Below are 19,377 nucleotides of genomic sequence, written 5' to 3' on the forward strand. Positions count from 1 at the left end.
TATTTATTATGTTAAGCTGCTAATGTGCCAGACAAGTCACCTTTTTCTGAATATACTAGGATTTACTTTCAAGTGCAATGCATATTGAGTGAGCAAGACCATATACTTTATTTTAAAATGTTAACACCAATTCAAGCAACATGAGACAATATGTAAACATCTAGTAGCAGCAAGATGGTTACATATCTTCTTAAAGGCTACTGCAGGCAGGATTTGGAAATACTGTCAGTAGAAACATCTGTGGAAAAATCCCTTTAAGTTTCTAGCTCTTCTTCCACAAGAAAAAGACAGCTTAACAGTTCACTCGGAGTACTGAGGGGGAAACCCAACTATTCTCCCATTACTGAAGCAGGATAGTTAGTTTGGAGGAGTGGTGATCTCTGTGCAAAAGCCAGGAAGCTCCTTCAGTATCTTACCACAAAAATGTGCATTTCTCTTACAGTACCAGGGAAAAACTAAACAAGTGAATAGCAGAAAGTGTTAGTCAATCATACTGATATTTATGGAAGCTCTCCTGATTATCTCTGACCTTTATGGCATTAATAAAGGATTTGTTTGTCATATTGCTGCAACACTATTGTGTACAGACCTTCAGAATGAAGATTGGTGTGGAATGTATACTGAAGTTCTTGTGATTTCTACAGGAAATAGACTAAGCATAACTTTAAGCCCTGAATTTGTCCAAATGTGTAAAGAAATGAGTGGATTCACCTCATCTGTCTACCTGAGAGGTAGATTTAAAAATATATTCAAGTTCAGAGACTGAAATGCAGTAGGATAAAAGGTAAACCAGTTAGACCTGGAATAGCAGAATTTATTACAACTGTTGAAAAGACAATAAAGTATAAAACACAAATTAAAATTTTATATTAGTACTGATTTTAATGCTTGTCTTAATACTGTTCAGCTTTCTGCATGTCAGCAGTAACAATAACTGCTTCTGCACCCTCCCTCAACTTTAGGTATACGCAGGTGTTTTCTCCCTGCTGCTAAAGGTTTCAATGCGTAATTAGTATGTAAGGGACATGGGTAAACAAGCACTGGAATGTGAGGCAATGGCTTTAGGAGTTACAGATCACTTGTGTAACCACTTCCTCTCACACAGGAAGACAGACTAGTACTTGACACTTCCGAAGTAGATCAAATCACGTTATACCTCATGTCGATACTGTAACTGTAAAGACAAAATATAAAGTCACAGTACAGAATACAGAGCTATTGCATACCTTTTCTTTCAACAGGCATGAAAAGGAAGAAAACTTACTCATTCTGTACAGCTTACAGCTGGAGATTTTTCTAACGAAGTGGACATCTTGCACACGCTTATCTGGTTCATAGGCCCTGAAGCCTGCCTATGTAAACACCATTCTTCTGCACTGATGTTTATCTTTTCAACAATTCTGTTCTCGGGATTGTTTCCTAACTTAGCCTTACTAGCACTCTGTCCATAATCTACTTTGTGTGACTTGTCTTGCATTCTGACCTTGTTCTTCTGTAATTTAGACTGAGCTCTTATGTTGAATTTTGTTCAGTCTGTAAAGTGTCATTCTAATTTATGCCATTAAAAAGGTTTCAACTGGCTTGTTATTAAAGTTTTGCAGAAAACAGCAGCTCAGAGCAGTAACTACTTTTTCATTTAATACATTTTCAAACCTCAGACATTAGGACACCACCTTACCATGCCAGAAAATGTACAATACTGTAGGCAGGTCAAAGAAAAAGCACATCAACACCTGAAGACACAGTGCAATGAAATGTTTAAAACATATCTGACCTTTCAAAAGGACATACACCCTGTTAAAATCTACTGACCTATGAAGATTACTACACCTTCAGGTCCAACAGCAATTCAGTCAGTAGTACCTGCCTTTTCTTGCCTCTGGCTGAGACTGGCCTTTCGGGCCTTCGCTTCTAGATGCACAAGACAGGCATGCTTCCTGCCAGGGGACTAGGACAGAAGGGTTAAAGTGGGCAGAAAAGGGCCTAAGTTTCATTTTTGGTTTTTTTTTTTGTTGTTGTTTTTTAGTCCCTGTATAATCTGTGCTGGTTTGGTGCAAACAGAAATGTGGGGCATTCCTGCACCCTACAAGTGACTGAGGTATGCATGCAGTGCCTCAGCTGTGCACATGGCACTCCTCCATGACTTCACAAATCCAGTGTTGTACAGAGCTAAAAGTACAGTGACTTACCAAGCTGAATGATGAAGCATTCTACAACCAGGTACCTAGAATGCCAGCAACCATCTGTGTTGCAGTTAACTTTCCTTTCCCTGCCCCCTGCTTAAATTGACTTGATTCTTACAAAGTGATGCTAATTCAACTTAAGCAAACTTGAATTGCACAATTTGAATCTAAGCTTTTTCAATTGTTTTGGGTGCATGTGATACTTATTTTAGATTTTGTAATCTAGAAGGCCTACTTACTATGTTGAAATAAAAGATGTGGGTTTGAACATCTTCCTAAACTGTGTGGTTTAAGATGCTTTTGATGAATTATAGACTCAATTTAAAACACTAGCTATGCAGAAGCAGCTTTGTCTAAATGCTGTCATAGGAAGAAGGAAACCAAAACTTACAACTCCAGCATCCTTGTAAGCTTCTGCCTCTTGACAAGCTTGATCAATGATCTGGGTCAATGGAAGAGAACTTCTTGGTGTCCCTGCAAGAATAATGCTGCTTACCCCAGGGCACACACAAACCAAAACCACACACAGTAACAGCTTTCAGCTGGGATAACTATAGGGATTGGCATTCTGAAATAGGGAGAAACAGGGTAAACTTGCTAAAAGGCTGCTGTATCTCCTTGTGACATGCCTTAGTGGCATCTCTTTCCTAAGCTGAACTTGACAGATAGTGCTGTAACCATTCAGCTCCTAAATCTAATTCACAAACTTGAGGAATACCTGCTATAATCTCTTATTGCACCAAGTCTCCTCTTGGCTTATTATTCCTGTACTTATTATAGCTTATCCTGCATTAGTGATGCTCCATGCAACACAACCTAAGGCAAGACTGACTTCTAGGTCTGCAGAATACCTATGCTAAACATAAGTCAATTTAAAATTAGTTAAGGCTACCTTAAACTCTAATTTGCAAGGGTGATTGTATCTGTTCTTCAGTATAAATACTTCATGGCAAAAACGAACACTAATGGATTTTGTTGGCGTTCGATGAGTTTCCCTTAGGATCAACTCCAAAGCCTTTTCTGATACTTGGGCTCCTAAAGCCATGCACTGAGTCTGAAATGGGGTCTGTGAAGAGCCCTCTGACAACTCTGATGGTCTGATTTCACAGCGTGGGGAAAGCTGGCCATAGTGCCAGGAGGCTGCTTCTGGGAAAACACGGAGCACGGTAAGCTCCAGGCCAGCCTGTCAAGGTGAAGGTCAGCTGCTGTAGTCAGCTCTGCTTACCCTGAGACCCTGGAAAGGTGGATGAAGAGGTCAGGGTGGAACAAATCCTGCCTGCTTGAGCTTCTTTTTCCCTCTCAGGACACACGAGAGCTCTATCCAACATCTATCCTGTCCCAATGCCCAATTGCATAATTTCCTAATCATTCCCTCTTAAAACGCAGCAGTAGAGAGCTCACTGAAACCAAACCCTAGTTTTCCCTGTCTAGCTCCCTACCTGTAAGTGTCTCCTGCCTCTTTTACCACTAGAACGGGGAGATGCCCGAACCCCTGGGACTTCGTGAGCGGCCAGCAGCGGCGGCTGAAGGGCAGCGGGTCCTGCTCCAGGGACTGCAGCCAGGCTAACGGGTAACGCCGACGGGAGGGCAGCAGGGCCCGGGCCCGCCGGCTGGCCATGCTCGGCGGGCGCAGCGCCAACGGGCCGCCCGGCCGCCGCTTACCTGGCAGCGCTCCCACGTGCACCACCCCGACGACGGCCGCCTTCAGCCGCCCGAAGAGCCCGGGCAGCCGCATGCCCTGCGGGGAGGAAGGGAGGGAGGGGATCAGAGCAGGGCCGGTCAGCGGGGAGGGCAGGCCCCGGCCGGCCATGGCGGCGGCCCGCCTCCCGCCGCGCACAGGCCGGGCCCGTTCCCGCTCGCGGGCGGGGCGGCCCGGGCCCCTCCCCTCCCCTCCCCTCCCCTCCCCTCCCCTCCCCTCCCCTCCCCTCCCCTCCCCTCCCCTCAGCTCCCTCTCCTCGGCTCCGCTCCGCTTCACTCCCGTCCCCTCACCTCAGCTCACCCCGCCGCCGCCGGCGGCCCGCCGGTGTCCACTTGCGGCGACCGCCCGCGCTACTGCCGCTGCCGCTTCCGTGTCGGCGCCGCCGGCCCCGCCCCCGGCCCGGCCCCGGCCCCGCCCCGCCCCGCCGGCCCCGGCGCGGGATCCAGCGCCCCGCGGCGCCCTGCCCCGCTCCCCCAGGGCCCGCCGGCGGCCGGCGGCGCCCCGCCGCGCCCCCCGCAAACCCCGCCCCGGCCGGGCGCCGGCCCCCGGCGCTGCGCGCGGGGCCACGTGTGCGGGCGGGTGGGGAGGCGGCCCCGCGCCGCGCGTTTAAATGTCCCGCTCGGCGCGGGCCGCGCTGTGCGCAGGGACGGGAACGGCCGCGCCGTGAGGCAGGAGGCGCCCAACGGAGCCCGCCCGCGCCGCGCTCCCGCCCTGCCCTCTCGCCCCGCCAACGTCGCCGCCGGCCGGGTACACAACCACCCACCGACCGCTCTTGGCCGGGAAGGTCCGGGGCGGCCGGCGCGGCGGTGAGTGTGCGAGAGAGTGCGCCGGCAGGCAGCGGGCGGTGGGCGCCCCTGCCGCCTCCCGGGGTGCCCGGCCGCGAGGCGGGGGGAGCCGGCGGGGCCGGCCCGGGGCTGCGGCTGCCCTTTCCGCGCTGTGCGCCCGCGCCTCCGCGTCCCTTTGTGGGGGCTGGGGCCCGGGCCTGCTCGGCCGCTCCCCGCACGGCGCTCCGCTCGTAACAGTAACTGACCCGGCCCAGGCGGGCACCATGCGCCGGGAGAGGTGAGTCCGCCGGCCCCGCCGGGGCCCTGTAGGCCGAGGTCTCCGTCAGGCACCCCTGAGGAGGCTCCCCGCGGCCAGGGCTCCCTTAGCTTCTCCTCTCTTGGCAGCGACTGCGCGGAGGAGAAGGCTCCCGCCAAGGGGGACGGGGGTGCGGAGTGCGTCGTGCGAGCCCGCAAGAGGAAAGCCGATGTGGCCACGGTGAGTGCGGGCCCGGGCCGGCCCGGCGGCCCACCCTGGTACCCGCAGGCCAGCGCCTGCCCCACTGCTGGGCTTGGCCTCCGGGCCCTCACCTCCTTTTGTTGGGTGGCTGGGGGCCATGTGGTGGTCTGGGTGTTGGGTGGGCGGTGGTCTGCTGCGGAGCTGTGATCCTGAGGGACCGGGCATGCATTGTAGTGGCCAACAGTTACTTGTCCCGCGGTTTATACTCCTGAAATTATACGTTCCTTTTTGTAGTTCTTACAGGATCCTGATGAAGAAGTTGCCAAAATGGAAATGACAAGAAAAAAGAAGTATGAAAACCAGGTAACTGATTTGGCTTGAGATTGTACTCCTGTGATCTTACTTAACCCTATTATTATTTTGCAGTACCCCATTATTATTACAAACATCGTGCAACAGACACACAGCTACCACGTGCTGTATAGTAATGGGCGAGGGGGACTATCAACCCTGGCTGATGAAGAGTGCAAAACACTTTGGGTCATGCAGGTTGCTTTGGAGTCTCTGCAAGAGATGAGGCCTGTGTTGATCTAAAACACTATGTTAATACTTCAGTATATACAACAGTCCTGCAATTGCAATGGTCCGCCTTACAAAAGCCTTAATATGCCTTTAGGCCTACACAGAGGGACTCTACATTGACCTCTCTACAGAGTTGCAAGAGCACAGGCATGAGCTTATGTGCTGTACCTTGCAGGCCAAAGCACAAGACATTAAGCATATGAACAGAATCCTTTTGAGATGATTCTCTTTGTGGTTGTGTCTATACTTACATTCCATCTGGGAGAGAGGAAAGATCCACCTTTCCTTCCACCGTCAGCGCCATTCCTATTGATGTGTCATTATCAGACTGACAGAGTACGAGGTTCCTGATTAGAACTTTGGAGTTTATACTAGATGCTAAAGTGGTAGTAAAATAGGCTTAATTTCTCTGCAGAACAAAGGGATAATTTCTATAAAGTCACTTAGCTGTAGAAATCAGGCCTGCAGTGGCGGTTAGTAGTAACCATCACCAGTTTTCTCCGGCGTTTAGAATTATCTGAGCTATGAAGTCAAACCTAACTTTAGTAGTGTCCTCTTGCTCCCATAGTGCACTTCCTATAATCTTTGAACCTGAGATGCTATTGGTATCTGTATTGGATGCTATGTTCATATATAGTGTTGGAAGCATGTTGCCTTTGTACATTGAGATGCCCACTCTAAATCAGAGTAGCCTGTTTGCTGAAAAGGGTTTGTTTCCCTCCTTTCCTTTTTTTGTGCATGCACACACATGCTCGCTCAGTCACTGTTACGAGACTTCAGCCTGTTAATGCATGTGCAAGGTGATACTTAAGCTGCAGAAGTCATGATCAGGGAGTACAGACTGTACTCATTTGGTACACAAGGCTATGCATAATGTGGCACATCTAACCAGAAGTGGCAGCTGGAAGTTCTAAGACTAAAGTGCTACCATAACAGATGGGCATCATTGTTTGGAATGGCCTCTGCTTGTTGCAACTGCGTATACTAGTTATCAGTCAACATATTAAGCAGGGCTCAAATGGTGAGCATTTAATGAGGGGATCTCTCCTTCCCTTCTGTCTTTCTTTTGTGCAGTATATTAAACTAATTTCTCACTTCTGACAAGGAATAGCTGCCTGTCCTTCACCACAGCTCTCTCCTTCACCAAAAGATTCATTCTGTTTGAGCTGAGCAAGGGCTTCTTGTGCATGTTTATTGCATAATAGTAAGTAAACCCTAATACTATTACATAATAGTAAGTAAAAAATACCCTTCAACAGGGACCCAATTTTACTTTCTTCCAGAAAGACAGTGGAAAGAAACTCAAAGTATACCTTGCGTACATTGACCTTCAACTTTGAAAGTAGATAAAGACTTCCAATATTTTGTTCTTGTTTGTGTTCCTGGCCTGGTAGCCGTTTAGTGTTACTTCAGGAATGATAGGTAAATTAAAATTTAGACAACTTAGGCAGTAAGCGTCCAAAATATTTACTTGAGATTTTTTTCAAGTGAAGCTTAGGGTACTGGTGGGATTTGGCCCTTTGATTCTGAAAACCATAAATAAAATGGGTACCTGTGTATCCTTCTCTACATAGAGAAGGTTTTTTGTTGTGACAAAGTAGCCAGATTGTTACAGATCTGTTTAAAAAAGCTAACATTTGGCTGCACAGCAGCAGCTCTTCAGTCTATGGTGTGACACAAGCTATTCTCTGATATAAATTGCCATGGGCCACTAATGAGAATATGTTTACGGTTCCAGCAGCAGTATAGCAGGCTTGTATGATAGCCAGTGAGATGGTTATTCTGTTGAGGCACAACAATTCTAAAATGCAAGTAGCTATAAATCCACTGCAGTCTATACCACATGACTTCTCCATTAAATAAATTGTTTACTGACACTAGTTTATGCACAAGGCAAAATATCATAGTCACATCCCACTTTACGGCATCTTCACAGTCAATTCATTAGTTTGCTTCTGTTGAACATAAGGCCTGAGTTCTTAATTAGGATGCTGTTACCCTTTATGTGATGAAAGGGTGGCTATATCATCAGGTTTGTGACAGCAGAATATTGCATAAATTCTGTATTTGATTTTAGAGAACTGGCACTGCTGTAGTTCTGCTAGAAATTCTCATATTAATTCTGGCTGCTTTCTGTGGACAGATACACTTCCAGAGCTCTGTGTAAAACAAAATTCATCTAACTAGATTAGAGTCATCCGTGCAACTGTGATAGAAGTTACATGGCCACCTGCATCTGAAATGGAGAATTGAGTCTAGAAGTTAGTTTCTTTAGATGAAACTCGCTAATGTTTTCAGGTAAAAAGATGGAGTAAACTCTTAGGAAATAGTTTTGATCAGTTTCTCACTAGACATTTTTCCAGAATCCAGTCTTACTGTTATCAAAATGTTCCACCTAACAGGTTTGAAAATATCCTCCAAAAAGTTTATTTGGCTAGTCTAGGTTATCTTTGGAAGATCCAATTTAAAAAACAAAACAAAACTCAAAAAAACAACTTACAAGTCTCCAGACAAACAGATAAAGAATGTAAACTATATCCAGATTGAGAGCTTGACTTGGCCAAAATCTGGGGCAGGACAGTATTTATACTCTTTAGAAAATTAAAAGCAGTAGAAGCTCCTATGCTATTCAGAAAGAATCGGAACAACTTAATATGAGTTGCTCTTCTCTCTGCTACGTATTAATTCTGGAATCCATTTCTGATGGCAAAGGAAAATGCCGTACTTCAAACTAATGCATCCTGTGAGTGAAATATGGATGGAATTATAGGTCTTACTATTTCTGATGGGCAAACTAAGGTTGCAGTCTAGTAGTTGATGTCGATGTCTGTGTTACAAGGTGCTGCTTTTCAGGGTGAGACAAACAGGCCTGTCCCCCTCCTATTCCTCTGTCTTCTATTTCCTCGCTGAAAATCCTTGCTGTTTGAATGCAGTTCTGGGTCATCCTCTTCCTCTGCTTTCCTGCTGCCCTCCTTGCCCACCCCAGTCTGTGCAAGCTTGTTCTAGTGGCTCCCAGCTCACGTTGAGATACATAAGTGACTTAGCAGCTTGTATTCTTAGGTGTGGCTGCTTCCTTGAAGGTTCTGCTTGGAACCCATAACCCCAGTGGTCTCTACCTGCTCGATTTTGTGTCTGGCCTATATGCCTGAAGGATGTCCAAAAGATCTGTTTAAACGAATGTTTGATATGTTAATGAATGATGACATCCTGCAGAAAACTGAGGTAAGGGAATGTTTGAGCTTTTTTAAAAAAAAAAAAACCCACCACCTATGAACTCCGGGGTTTTGTTTGTTTTGAGCGGTATGGGCTTGACTGCTCTGATGGACTTCTTTGGTCACGTACCTTTTGCCCTTCTTGGTGCTCCTTCTCCTAAGAAGCCTTCTCATGTCCTCAGTTCATTTTCTCCAGTTTGTACCTAATTCTCAGGTCTGAGGTACAGCTCCGTATCTCTGATCAATTGTTTTATTCCTGTATCTGGAGTATTACTATGGGTGTCCCTTTCTTGCTGGGCTCCATATAGATTTGAAGAGGCAGTTTTCCCCATCGATTTTTGGCTTGCATCCTACTTGGCTCCTCTGTGTCTCAGAAGTAAGCCCAGGACAGTAGGATTTCCTCCGTTAGGCTGCACAGGTTCTCTGTAACATCTGTTGCTTTTTTTGCAGCTCCCTGCTTTCAGGTTGGGTCTGTGCAAGCCCAAAGGAAACTCTTCATGGTTTCCTCACACCCTCCCCACCTTAAATGGTTTCTTTTTTCAGTGATGGCTCCCATTTTCTTACAATTAGTGTCATGTAATGCAGTTTCTCGATACTGTTTCTTAGTTTTGGTTGAATGTCTAGCTAAATTTGCTTTAAAGACTCAAGAGTCTGATTAATATGGTCATTCCCTCAACTGAAATCCATGCCAGAGCTATAGTGTTCCCTCGCTTACACTAATTCAAACTCCCATCTCCCTTCCTGGTGGCTTCTGGCTTTTAAGGGCCCTGCGCATTTGTTTCCTTCTTGTCTCTAGCTAAACTGTATCTTTTTCTGTTGCTTGCATCTTTTTCCCGGTCATCTTGGTGAGTGGTGTTATCTAGTCAAAACTTTTATTCACTTAAACACCTAAGAGGCTCTTTACCCTTGATTTATATTTCCTTATAGAAGATTGGGGATGGTGAAATCTCTTAAATCAATTGTTATTGCTGCAGTGTAGTATGGGAGGTACCTACTTTGGTTGAGAACTTTGTGGAATAGATCCCTTGTCTTTCAGAAGTTGCTGATGTAGTAGGCACCTTTAAATAGATATCATATAATGTGCTGCTTTTCTGTTGGTTTGCTGATTAACTGATAAGACAGAACTTTTCCAAAGGCTGTTGGCAGCTGGGCTTGCTGTGCAGTTTGGAGGACAAAGTGTGACTAAAGTTTAGTTTTGAGGGAGGACAACAATTAACTTCAAGCAATGGTGATGTGACACTTTTATTCAAACTTTCAGTTCATAAGGAATATGTCATTTTTAAGATAAAGATACTATTCCCTCTTTTTGCTTTTCCCCACCCAAATTAACCTGTGGCATGGCTGTGTGTGTAGCTATGCTACATTTGCATTTAGAACTCCCAAGAAGAAAAGCTACCCATCTGTGTGTCAGTAACTTAAAGTACAAAGCAGGCTTAGCTGTGAGTGAACTGTGAAATGTGGTTTTTGGTTCATCAAGTCAGTGGTTTCTGTTTCTGAAGCTGGTGCTAGAGGGTAGCCATTTTGCTGGAAAGTGATGTAATTTGTAGCACGGAAAGGGCAAAAATCAGGTGTGGAAGCTTTTTTGTGAGAGGCAAGATTTAATGTAGAGGTTTTACTTGTTAGTACCTAACGATTCTTCTGATTTTTTAAATATTTTTTTTTCTTGAAGTGCATTAAGAATCTTGTTATGAGTTCTGTCTTTGTAGTCCTGCAGAACAGATCAGCTGCAGAAGTCAGCAGCAAGATGGCTGACATCACTATTAGGCAGAAATGCCAAATTTTAGTTTGCTTAGGTATGGTGACATGGGGCTGGCTTTGTATTCTAATGCAAAATAGAATAAGTAGTATTTTCCTGGGGAACTGCATGAAGTATACACCAAGATCTTGTCTAACAGAGTTATCCAGGAGAAAAGTAAGCCTAAACTTGAGTTCAGGTCCAAATAAAAGGATATGATAGGTGAAGTGTTGGATATCTGATGTTTGCAGACTTTGACAAAATTCTGTATATGAAATGGTGAACTTTAGTGGCAGTTCCTTAACATATGCTTGCTTTATTCTGGTAACAATTGGATCATAAGTGCTTTGTTTTTTCATCTTAGCACTGCAAGATGAATGAGTAAGAAAAATTCTGTTTTGCTGTGTTCATTGTGAAGATTGGTTTGCATGGAACCATGTCTTCAGATGTTGCAGCTACATATTCCTTACCAGAAATCCTGACCTTGTGTTTCTGGAATTATAATCACAAATTGAGTTTTAAAGTTCCATCTGCTTATTCTTTATCTGAAGGCAAGCATCTTGCTTACATGCAACATATTTTTGGTAAAAACAAAATGCAGCATGACATTAGGAGACTCTGACTTGGATATTCTTCCATGAAATAATTGTGGTCCTTCAAAAGGAGGACAGGGTAAATGTTCTTCAGCTTTGGTTGCAGACTTTCTCTACTGTGAAAATAAGCACTGGGTCAAGTTCTGGGCTCCTCTGTACAAGAGAGACTGAACAAACTGAAAGAGTCCAGCAAAGGGCCACTAAGATGATTAAGGGACCAGAGCGTCTCTACTATGAGGAAAGGCTGAAGGAGCTGGGACTGGAGAAAGGAAGGCTCAGGGAGAACATATCAATGTATATAAATACTTGGAGAGAGGATGTAGAGAAGATGGAGCCAGGCTTTTTTCAGTGATGCCCAGTGATTAGACAAGAGGAGATGGACACAAACTGAAGCATAAGAGGCTTCCTCTGAACATCAGAAAACACTTTTTTTCTTAGCGTGAGTGTGACCAAGCACTGGTACAGGTTGCCCAGAGAGGTTGTGGAGCCTCCGTCCTTAGAGATCTTTAAAAGCCATTTGGACTATAGCCACTGGCTATAGGTGGCCCTGCTTGAGCAGGGGGATTGGACAAAATGACCTACAGAGGTCCCTTCCCATCTCAGTGATTCTGTGCAGTTTAAAGAGGTAAACATAGTTTCTTGCCAATGTCTTGTCTTTTGTTTACAGCTAAAATGATTATTTAAAAAGGCACAGTATAAAATCTTGTATTTCATTTACTAGCCATCCTGGAACAATGTTCACAAAAATGCCCATATGCTGATTCCTACTCCGGATAAAGACGATGATCCAGTTGGTGTTGATTACTCTCGCTTTATACAGCTTAGTGTTGTTCCAACTAGAGCTTCACCATTACCAGTTCTAGGGTAAGTGTGCCATTTTGCTGCTGTTTGCCTGCCTTCCTTTTGTCTTATGATTTGAGACTAAAGATATTGATCTGTCTTAGCTGGGCAAACAGAGAGGACGTATGGGAAAACATGATAAAAAAAGAAGAGACGTATGTGAGGGATAAACTTTATATGCAAAGGCACCCCCTCCTGCAACCTAAAATGAGAACAATCCTTCTCGACTGGCTAATGGAGGTAAGCTTTCCCGCACTGGTGAGTATTTCAAGTGTGCTTTTGTTGAAGTGTACTAACAACTGTCAAGAGTACATTTCATGGTCTTTGCATAACCCATTTAGCCCTAGACACTCATCTTCATCTTAAAATTTGTTAATGGCACCAAACTTTAAAAAAAAAAAAATATATATATATAATAGATTGAGTTGATGGTGTACAATCATCTGATATTCATTTAGATTGATAATGCATAATAATAAATTTGTCCTTAAAGCTCCACGATGTAAGCTTTTTTAAGGTCACACTGCAAATAAAAGCTGCAGAAATGATTATGACAGTAACTAAGAAGGAAGGTGTGGTGGCTTAGAGACTAGCTGCATCTCACAACCTCTCTATCTGTCATTGGCGTGTAGAATGTGCTACAACTCTGTAAGTGAGTGTCTTGCTGTTCAGTGGCATAGTCTCTGTCCTAAAATATTTGTGAGAATTTTCTCTTTTGAGGTGTTGGAATGATGTATCTTTGCAAAAATGAAGAACTGATGTTCTGACATCGTTAGAACATGTGCTGCATTTCCTAAAAGAGTTTTCACTCTGATCTCTTTGTTTTGGGAGTTATTGTAGTGGCAGTCATCTTGTGTCAAAGGAAACTGTTTAACTTACGCTCTTAGTTAACATGTTACTTCACAATAGCAGTGAAGCAGAAAGTCAATATGAATTTTATGTCTAGCTCTTCTTTAATACATCTGTAGCATCTGTTTTTGACTTTATAACACTGTTCTTGACCTTTGTAATCTCTGATGTCTCTCCAGGTTTGTGAAGTCTACAAGCTTCATAGAGAAACTTTTTATTTAGCACAAGATTTCTTTGATCGGTTTATGGCAACACAACAGAACGTTGTAAAAACGCTATTGCAGCTTATTGGTATCTCTTCTTTATTCATAGCAGCAAAGATTGAGGTAAGTATCTCCAGCTTTACTTAAACATAAAAATGTGAATGGACAGAAGCACACTTGTACACTGGATACGTTTGGGCAGGCTTTGTGGAGTTTGCTATGACTTTTCAGCTGGGAAATAGGAAAAATACTCTTTTTTTTTTTTCTTTTCAAAATTCTTCCTACTTTTTTAGAAGTGGCTGAAATTCAGACTAGATAACGTCACAGTGTATCTCTTTAATCTTAAAAGGGTAGTATTTTCAGTGTTAGAATAAATCTAAAATTTTTAATTGTAGTTTTTGGCAGGCTGCTGTATGCAGAGATGACTTGTTGCAATTTTGTCACTAGAGAACCTACTGGATGATAGTCTGAGCTATTCTTTACTGGAACAAATTGAACTATTAAAATACATAGTGCTTTAGGTTCTTACTGTTTGTCTTTTAAGAGGGCTATTATTTTTCAGTCTGTTCTTATCAAGCAAGGGATGAAAGACCATTTCTTTAGGATGTATAAAAAATCTTGATGTCAGTTATGATACCATCTCAGTGGTGCTGTAGTCAAACATAATGTAGGTTGTACTGGTTCATCAAAAGTGAAAGGTGAAGGCTGTGAGCAGGAAGGATGAACAAGAAATCTGTGTATTAAAGGTAGAGTAGAACACCATGAATTAAGATGGGGGGTTGGTTCTTTTATTTTTTTCCCTCTGTTTTGAAATGCTGAAGAAGTGCTGGGTTGTTCTTTTATTTAAGCACATGAGACTAGTTACAACCTATTCCACAAATTAATACTTGATCTTGTATCTTTCAGGAAATTTATCCACCAAAGTTGCACCAATTTGCCTATGTTACAGATGGAGCTTGTACAGAAGATGAAATCCTCAGTATGGAATTGATCATTATGAAGGTAATATTTCAAAGTGGAATTAGCGCTACTTTAGTTTTTAAAAACATATAGCATAATCACAGTAAAAGCAGAGAGCCTCAGTTAATCTTATGTGCTGCGAAGAGGCACAATTTCTCTTTCTAATTAGAAAACAGTGTTCTCTAGGTAACAAGTGGTTTAAAGCATCCACCAGTATGTGCATATTAACAAAATGAATCGTTCACCCACCCTATCAGCAGGAGGATCTAGAGGAGAGGATTTGATTTATCTGTTTCAAAGATGCCTTGATAAACTGGAATTACAGCTTCTGATCTGGAGTAAAGAAAGTTGCATGGTTTAAGTTACGAACTCTTTAACAATACTGAAGTCTTGTCCATGTCTGTTCTTTCAGGCTCTTAACTGGAACTTAAATCCACTGACAGTTGTATCATGGCTAAACACTTACATGCAAGTTGCATATTTAAATGATCTTTATGAGGTATTGCTGCCACAATATCCACAGCAAATATTTGTACAGATAGCAGAGGTAAGTCTGATTTCTTCCTTCAAATGTATTTCACTGGGGGGAAGGAAGTGTTCTTGTGATAGACTTACTAAACATCTGTTGGCTTGTAGCTCTTGGATCTCTGTGTGCTGGATATCGGCTGCTTGGAATATACATATGGAGTACTTGCAGCTTCTGCTTTGTATCACTTCTCCTCATCTGAGTTGATGCAGAAAGTTTCAGGTATTGGCATTCATAAACTAAGTCTAATGTGTTGACAAATGTTAAGTCTTCATTCAGGCAAATACGCATATGTCTTGTCTTCCAGGTTATGAATGGTGTGAGATAGAGGAATGTGTGAAATGGATGGTTCCGTTTGCAATGGCTATAAGGGAAGTAGGAAGCTCCAAACTCAAACACTTTAGAGGTGTCGCTCCTGAAGACTTGCACAATATACAGACGCACATAAACAGCTTGGATTTGCTGGTACGTATACGTATAATGAAGAAAAAAGATGTGTGTAAAATCTCCTACATGTTGTTTCTTATTTAGTTAGAACATACAGTGAACTTAAGTGGAACATTATCAGATTGGGACAGTGTGTGTGCAGATGATAAAAGGTATAAGGTTGTACTCCAATTGCAAAATTCTTGGGACAGAGACCTGCTTTGTTCAATATTTAGTTTAAAAAGGTGATTGTGTCTTAAGCCTCTCATCTCAAATGGCAAATAATTATCCTAGAAATTGGAAGCATCTTTCTACCCTTTGGGATGCTTCAAATATTAGACCTTTCTCTGTAGGAAATACAAGTAATACAGCCTTGTCTGATGAAAAAGAGAAAATAAAGACTGATCACTTAAGGCTGATCTTGTGGGACTGTTATGTGACAGTGGTGGTTGACAAGAAGTTGAGCAAGAGTGGGTTTTAGCACAAGAAACTTGCAGAGGATCCAAATTTCGTCCAACAAATTGTAGTTAATCTAAGCTATTGGAGGTTTTTTTTTCTATTTAGGTTATTTTGTTGTAGTAGAAGTTAAAGCTCTTCCTGTTCTGAATTTTGCTTTCTTGAAGATACAAGTACCATAATGCTGATCATCAGATCCCAACAGTTAATACTGACATCTTGGGGTTTGTGTTCACTAGCTATTGTGTACTACATGATTTATCAGTTACTGTGTTAGGGGGATTAGATACAGATAATGCATTTCCAGATTAGCAATCTATCAAGGTATAAAACACTGAATTATATTGATCTGTTGCATAGATATACCAAAGTAAAGAATTTTTTTTTCTCCTTTTCCTGTGCTTTCAGGACAAAGCTCAAGCAAAACAAGCCATATTGGCTGAGCAAAATAGGACTTCACCTTTCCCCACTGGTGTCCTTACACCACCACAAAGTAGTAAGAAACAGTCTTCTGGACTGAAGCAAATATGACTTTAGAAACTGTTGACAGATGACTTTGCTGAAGTGCCTGTTCTGCTGGTTCTAACTCCTGCTCTATTACAGAAATGCTGCCAGTGAAGTTCATAAGCTTTTATGGAATCTGAAAATGAAACGTTACTTTTTTTGACAGAAGAACTTCTCTATTTGAAATATTTTTATTGAACATTAAAATATTTTAAAGAAATGGATCAAGTACACCAGCCACTTAAAAGAACACCGAAGAGTGCTCCAAATGCTGCTATGGAGGGTGATGCTTGATGTGACCAGCTGTTCAGAAAAAGGGCTTGAAGTTTAGATTGGTTACTATGCCTGTTTGTCCTTTGGATAATCTGCAGTCATACTGTCTCCTGTTGACAAATGGGCAGAAAGTGCTGTGGAAGACAACATTTCAAAGCCTCTTTTTCAAATGGTTGGCTTACAACTTGATGCCTTTTAAAAACTCTTTGTTGTAAATGCTGCTATGTTTCTGTATTCATTTTTAATAAAAATGCTGTCTAAGACAGCTGGTTTTATGTATATTCCTATTTTTCTGTTAATTATGGTCAGCTAAGGTTTTTCAGACTGTGACCACTAGTAGTGTAGGAGTTGGGGATGACTAATGTAGTAACTATGGCTTTATTTATTTACCACTACTGGCTTATCAATTAAAACTTCCTTTTTGGATACTAAGACAAAACTGTCGTGTTGGGCTACTTTGATTTCCCTTAGCCAGATGCAGGTGGCTAGGGAGGGGATAATAAACATGACAAGTATGTGGGGAGTCCTTCTGCAACATCCTTTCTAATGATTGGTGTATTGGGATCATCTGGTTTCTTACACTTAGTAGCAAGAAGTGGTCGGTAGGAAAAGCCTACTTTTTCGTAAAACATAATCATTTAAACTTTGGGATTTTGGCATAGTCTTTGACAAGTAATGGTCTCTGTGCAAAATTGATTTCGGGAACGGTGTGTGCCTTTTTACAGGAAGAGCTGTCCTTGACCTTTGCGAGGTCTGAGAATCTGAGAAGTCATAATAAGATGTCTTCTAGAAAGTCATGATTCTGGAGACGAGGGAAATAGAGAAATAAATGTAAAAAAAGGTTGCTTGTTTTTTCTCATGATGTTCACTTTGAGAGACTGTTGAATGACACTGCAAACTTCTGTGAGACTAGCAGGATTCATGCTGTCCTTCTGTAGGTAACTTAAATCCTACAACACTTCTATTTCGGGAAGCTCTTCCTACTCTGCTGTTAGTTCATTTTTCTAAACATTAGTTCCCAGCAAGGCTGCTTTTTATTCCTTTTTTTAAGTTATTCTCCCTTTTGCTCTTCCCTGACCCAGTATTCTGATAAATGTTAAAGCTTTAATGTAATAAAGATGCCTATGGTAACTAATGGTAAGCAAATTATTTGGTGTTGCTGGCTTTTTTTTTTCCCTTGCAATGAATGATTCTAAGGTGTGTGCTAACAAAACAAGTAAATGTTAGCTGAACAAGTTTGCTGGTTCCAGTTCAGAGAGGTTTTAATTTCTCAGAGAACTACATATTCTAGACAAAGGAATGTTATGTTTGCCTGTTATTGAAGAAGTTTGTAACTGTGGAGGAATTGTCAAGACACATTTTGGTACTTTGCCCTTGAATTTAGAACACAAAACTGAGTGTGTGTTGGGAATAACACCACCACTAACCCTGAGAGGTAGTCTCTAGGTTTAATTCCTAAACCACCAGCTAAGCTTCAGTACTAGTCCTTTGTTGTTACTTTTCAGTGCTTAGTATGTGTTTCATCTGTTTCTGAAAAAAAAAAATTAAAAATCGTATTTAAACTGTAACTGGCCCCTTACAAATGTGGATTGTATTTTCTTCATGACTTCTAACTGTTCAAGACAATATTCTGTTAATAACATTGCAGATATGATGAACTCTAACTTTCAGTTTAAGCTAAATACAACTTTCTGGTTAATGCCTATTCAAGAGTGAATGCAGGTGTTCCATGTGTTCTCAGCTGTGTGGGGAGCCTGTATCTGAGATACATATTTATCTATGAATGAAACTGTTCAGCTAACAGGCCCCTTTCTAAATTGGATCTCTGCTTTAGATGGTAATCCTGCTAATTTTATATCTTCCCCCCCCTCCTGAAAGGTCAACCAGCTTTATTTTGATGGAGATAATGGCTTTGCAGCTTCCCAGGTAAGAATGCAATGATGTGCCAGGGATGTGATATGTTCCAGCAGGAGTGACTTAACCTTAAGAGCTATTTTCTTACTTTCTCATCTTTATCTCATGCTTTAAGAATCTTCATTTCTCATTGTCTTGCAACACATGTGGATACTTTCTAGGGTAGCTTGAAAAAATTATGCACTGGTTGCCAGAGCCTGAAAACCATTTTAGGGAGGAATGATGCAGCTAATGTTAAGGAAGTTTGTCCCTATTGGAAAAAAAAAAACCAAAAAAAAAAACCCCACAACAAAACCCCAATAAACAAACAAAAAAACCCACCAACCAACAACCAAACAAACCCCCAAACAACTAAAAAAACCCCAAGTAAAGTAAACACCAAAACAAAGAGGGAATTCCTTCTGTATTTTTTTTGCCTGAGGATCCTATTCTCCTAAATTCTCTCCAGTCCTGGATGAATCTGGAGATTCATGACAGGAGGGGGAGAAGCAAGTGGGCAGTTCTGCCTGGCTAGATAAGAGGAAAAGATTTAGTGTGTTTACAAGTGGGCCGAAGTTTGTGCAACAGAGATAAGGTAATATCAAATCATACGTCCCTGCAAGCTGTCTCTGTACGCCTGTTACCCTGAGAGGCAGGGAGAGGGCTCCAGGGGAGGGTGGCCCCAGGGCAATGCGTGAGGCTGCTGTTCCTGCTGCAGGCATGTGGGGGGCTCTGTGGCACTGGGGAACCCCAAGGAAGCAATTTAGCTGTGCACTGCTGCACACCCCTCAACTGGAAACTGTCTCTCCCTTTAATAGCTACAGACTGGCATAAAGCGTACTGCCAAGTAAATTGAATTCTGCAGTAGCTCAGTGGCATAAGATTATCTTCCTTCCCCTGAAAGGTTTGCGATAACTATGTATCAAAACCTCACCTTGGTCTGAAAGCTGGGGGCATTGGAGAAACTTTGAACAAGAGAATTTAATCCAGTGCTAATTTTGTATCAGTGCTACTATAAAATTGAGAGTTGCTGGTAGCTGTGACTATATTGAAGGAAATAATCAGAAATGAGTGAGCTGAGGCTGCAGGTGTGAGCTGGAGTTGGGGAGAAGGAGTGCTGGTGAGCAGAAAGGGTGAAGATGCAGAGGTCCGCACTGCGAGTCTGCCAGATGCTAAGCTGTTGAAAATGCTGTAGTTATCTAACAGTAGTTCACAGAAATAG

General features: G+C 42.6%; 2 protein-coding genes across 4 annotated transcripts in view; one reads left to right on the forward strand and one right to left on the reverse strand.

The window, feature by feature from the left end:
* The window catches only part of LOC104354855 (uncharacterized protein F13E9.13, mitochondrial), a 55,089-nt gene extending 51,156 nt beyond the window's left edge, over positions 1–3,933 (reverse strand). Inside the window, exons 1-2 of one of the 2 annotated variants that reach the window (XM_086469088.1) lie at positions 3,846–3,918; positions 2,575–2,657 (exon numbers count right to left, since the gene is read on the reverse strand). In XM_086469088.1, coding sequence (XP_086325214.1) covers positions 2,575–2,657; positions 3,846–3,918 — 156 coding nt within the window. Of the gene's footprint in view, positions 1–2,574; positions 2,658–3,845 lie in introns of both variants that reach the window. The other variant, XM_086469089.1, reaches the window with a different exon arrangement.
* A 997-nt stretch (positions 3,934–4,930) lies between these two features.
* CCNE1 (cyclin E1) lies at positions 4,931–16,016 on the forward strand. 2 transcript variants are annotated; one of them, XM_086469276.1, is made up of 11 exons: positions 4,931–4,944; positions 5,034–5,142; positions 5,398–5,466; positions 11,947–12,089; positions 12,170–12,305; positions 13,094–13,240; positions 14,024–14,119; positions 14,490–14,624; positions 14,714–14,825; positions 14,911–15,068; positions 15,894–16,016. In XM_086469276.1, the coding sequence occupies exons 1-11, from the start codon at positions 4,931–4,933 to the stop codon at positions 16,014–16,016; spliced, it is 1,242 nt and encodes a 413-aa protein (XP_086325402.1). The 2 variants fall into 2 exon arrangements, with proteins under 2 accessions (XP_086325402.1, XP_086325403.1); XM_086469277.1 differs by having other exon boundaries at positions 5,052–5,142.
* The last annotated feature ends 3,361 nt before the right edge of the window (positions 16,017–19,377 follow it).

This window comes from Leptosomus discolor, chromosome 8, assembly GCF_034619465.1.
Source record: "Leptosomus discolor isolate bLepDis1 chromosome 8, bLepDis1.hap2, whole genome shotgun sequence".
Classification (NCBI taxonomy): domain Eukaryota; kingdom Metazoa; phylum Chordata; class Aves; order Leptosomiformes; family Leptosomidae; genus Leptosomus; species Leptosomus discolor.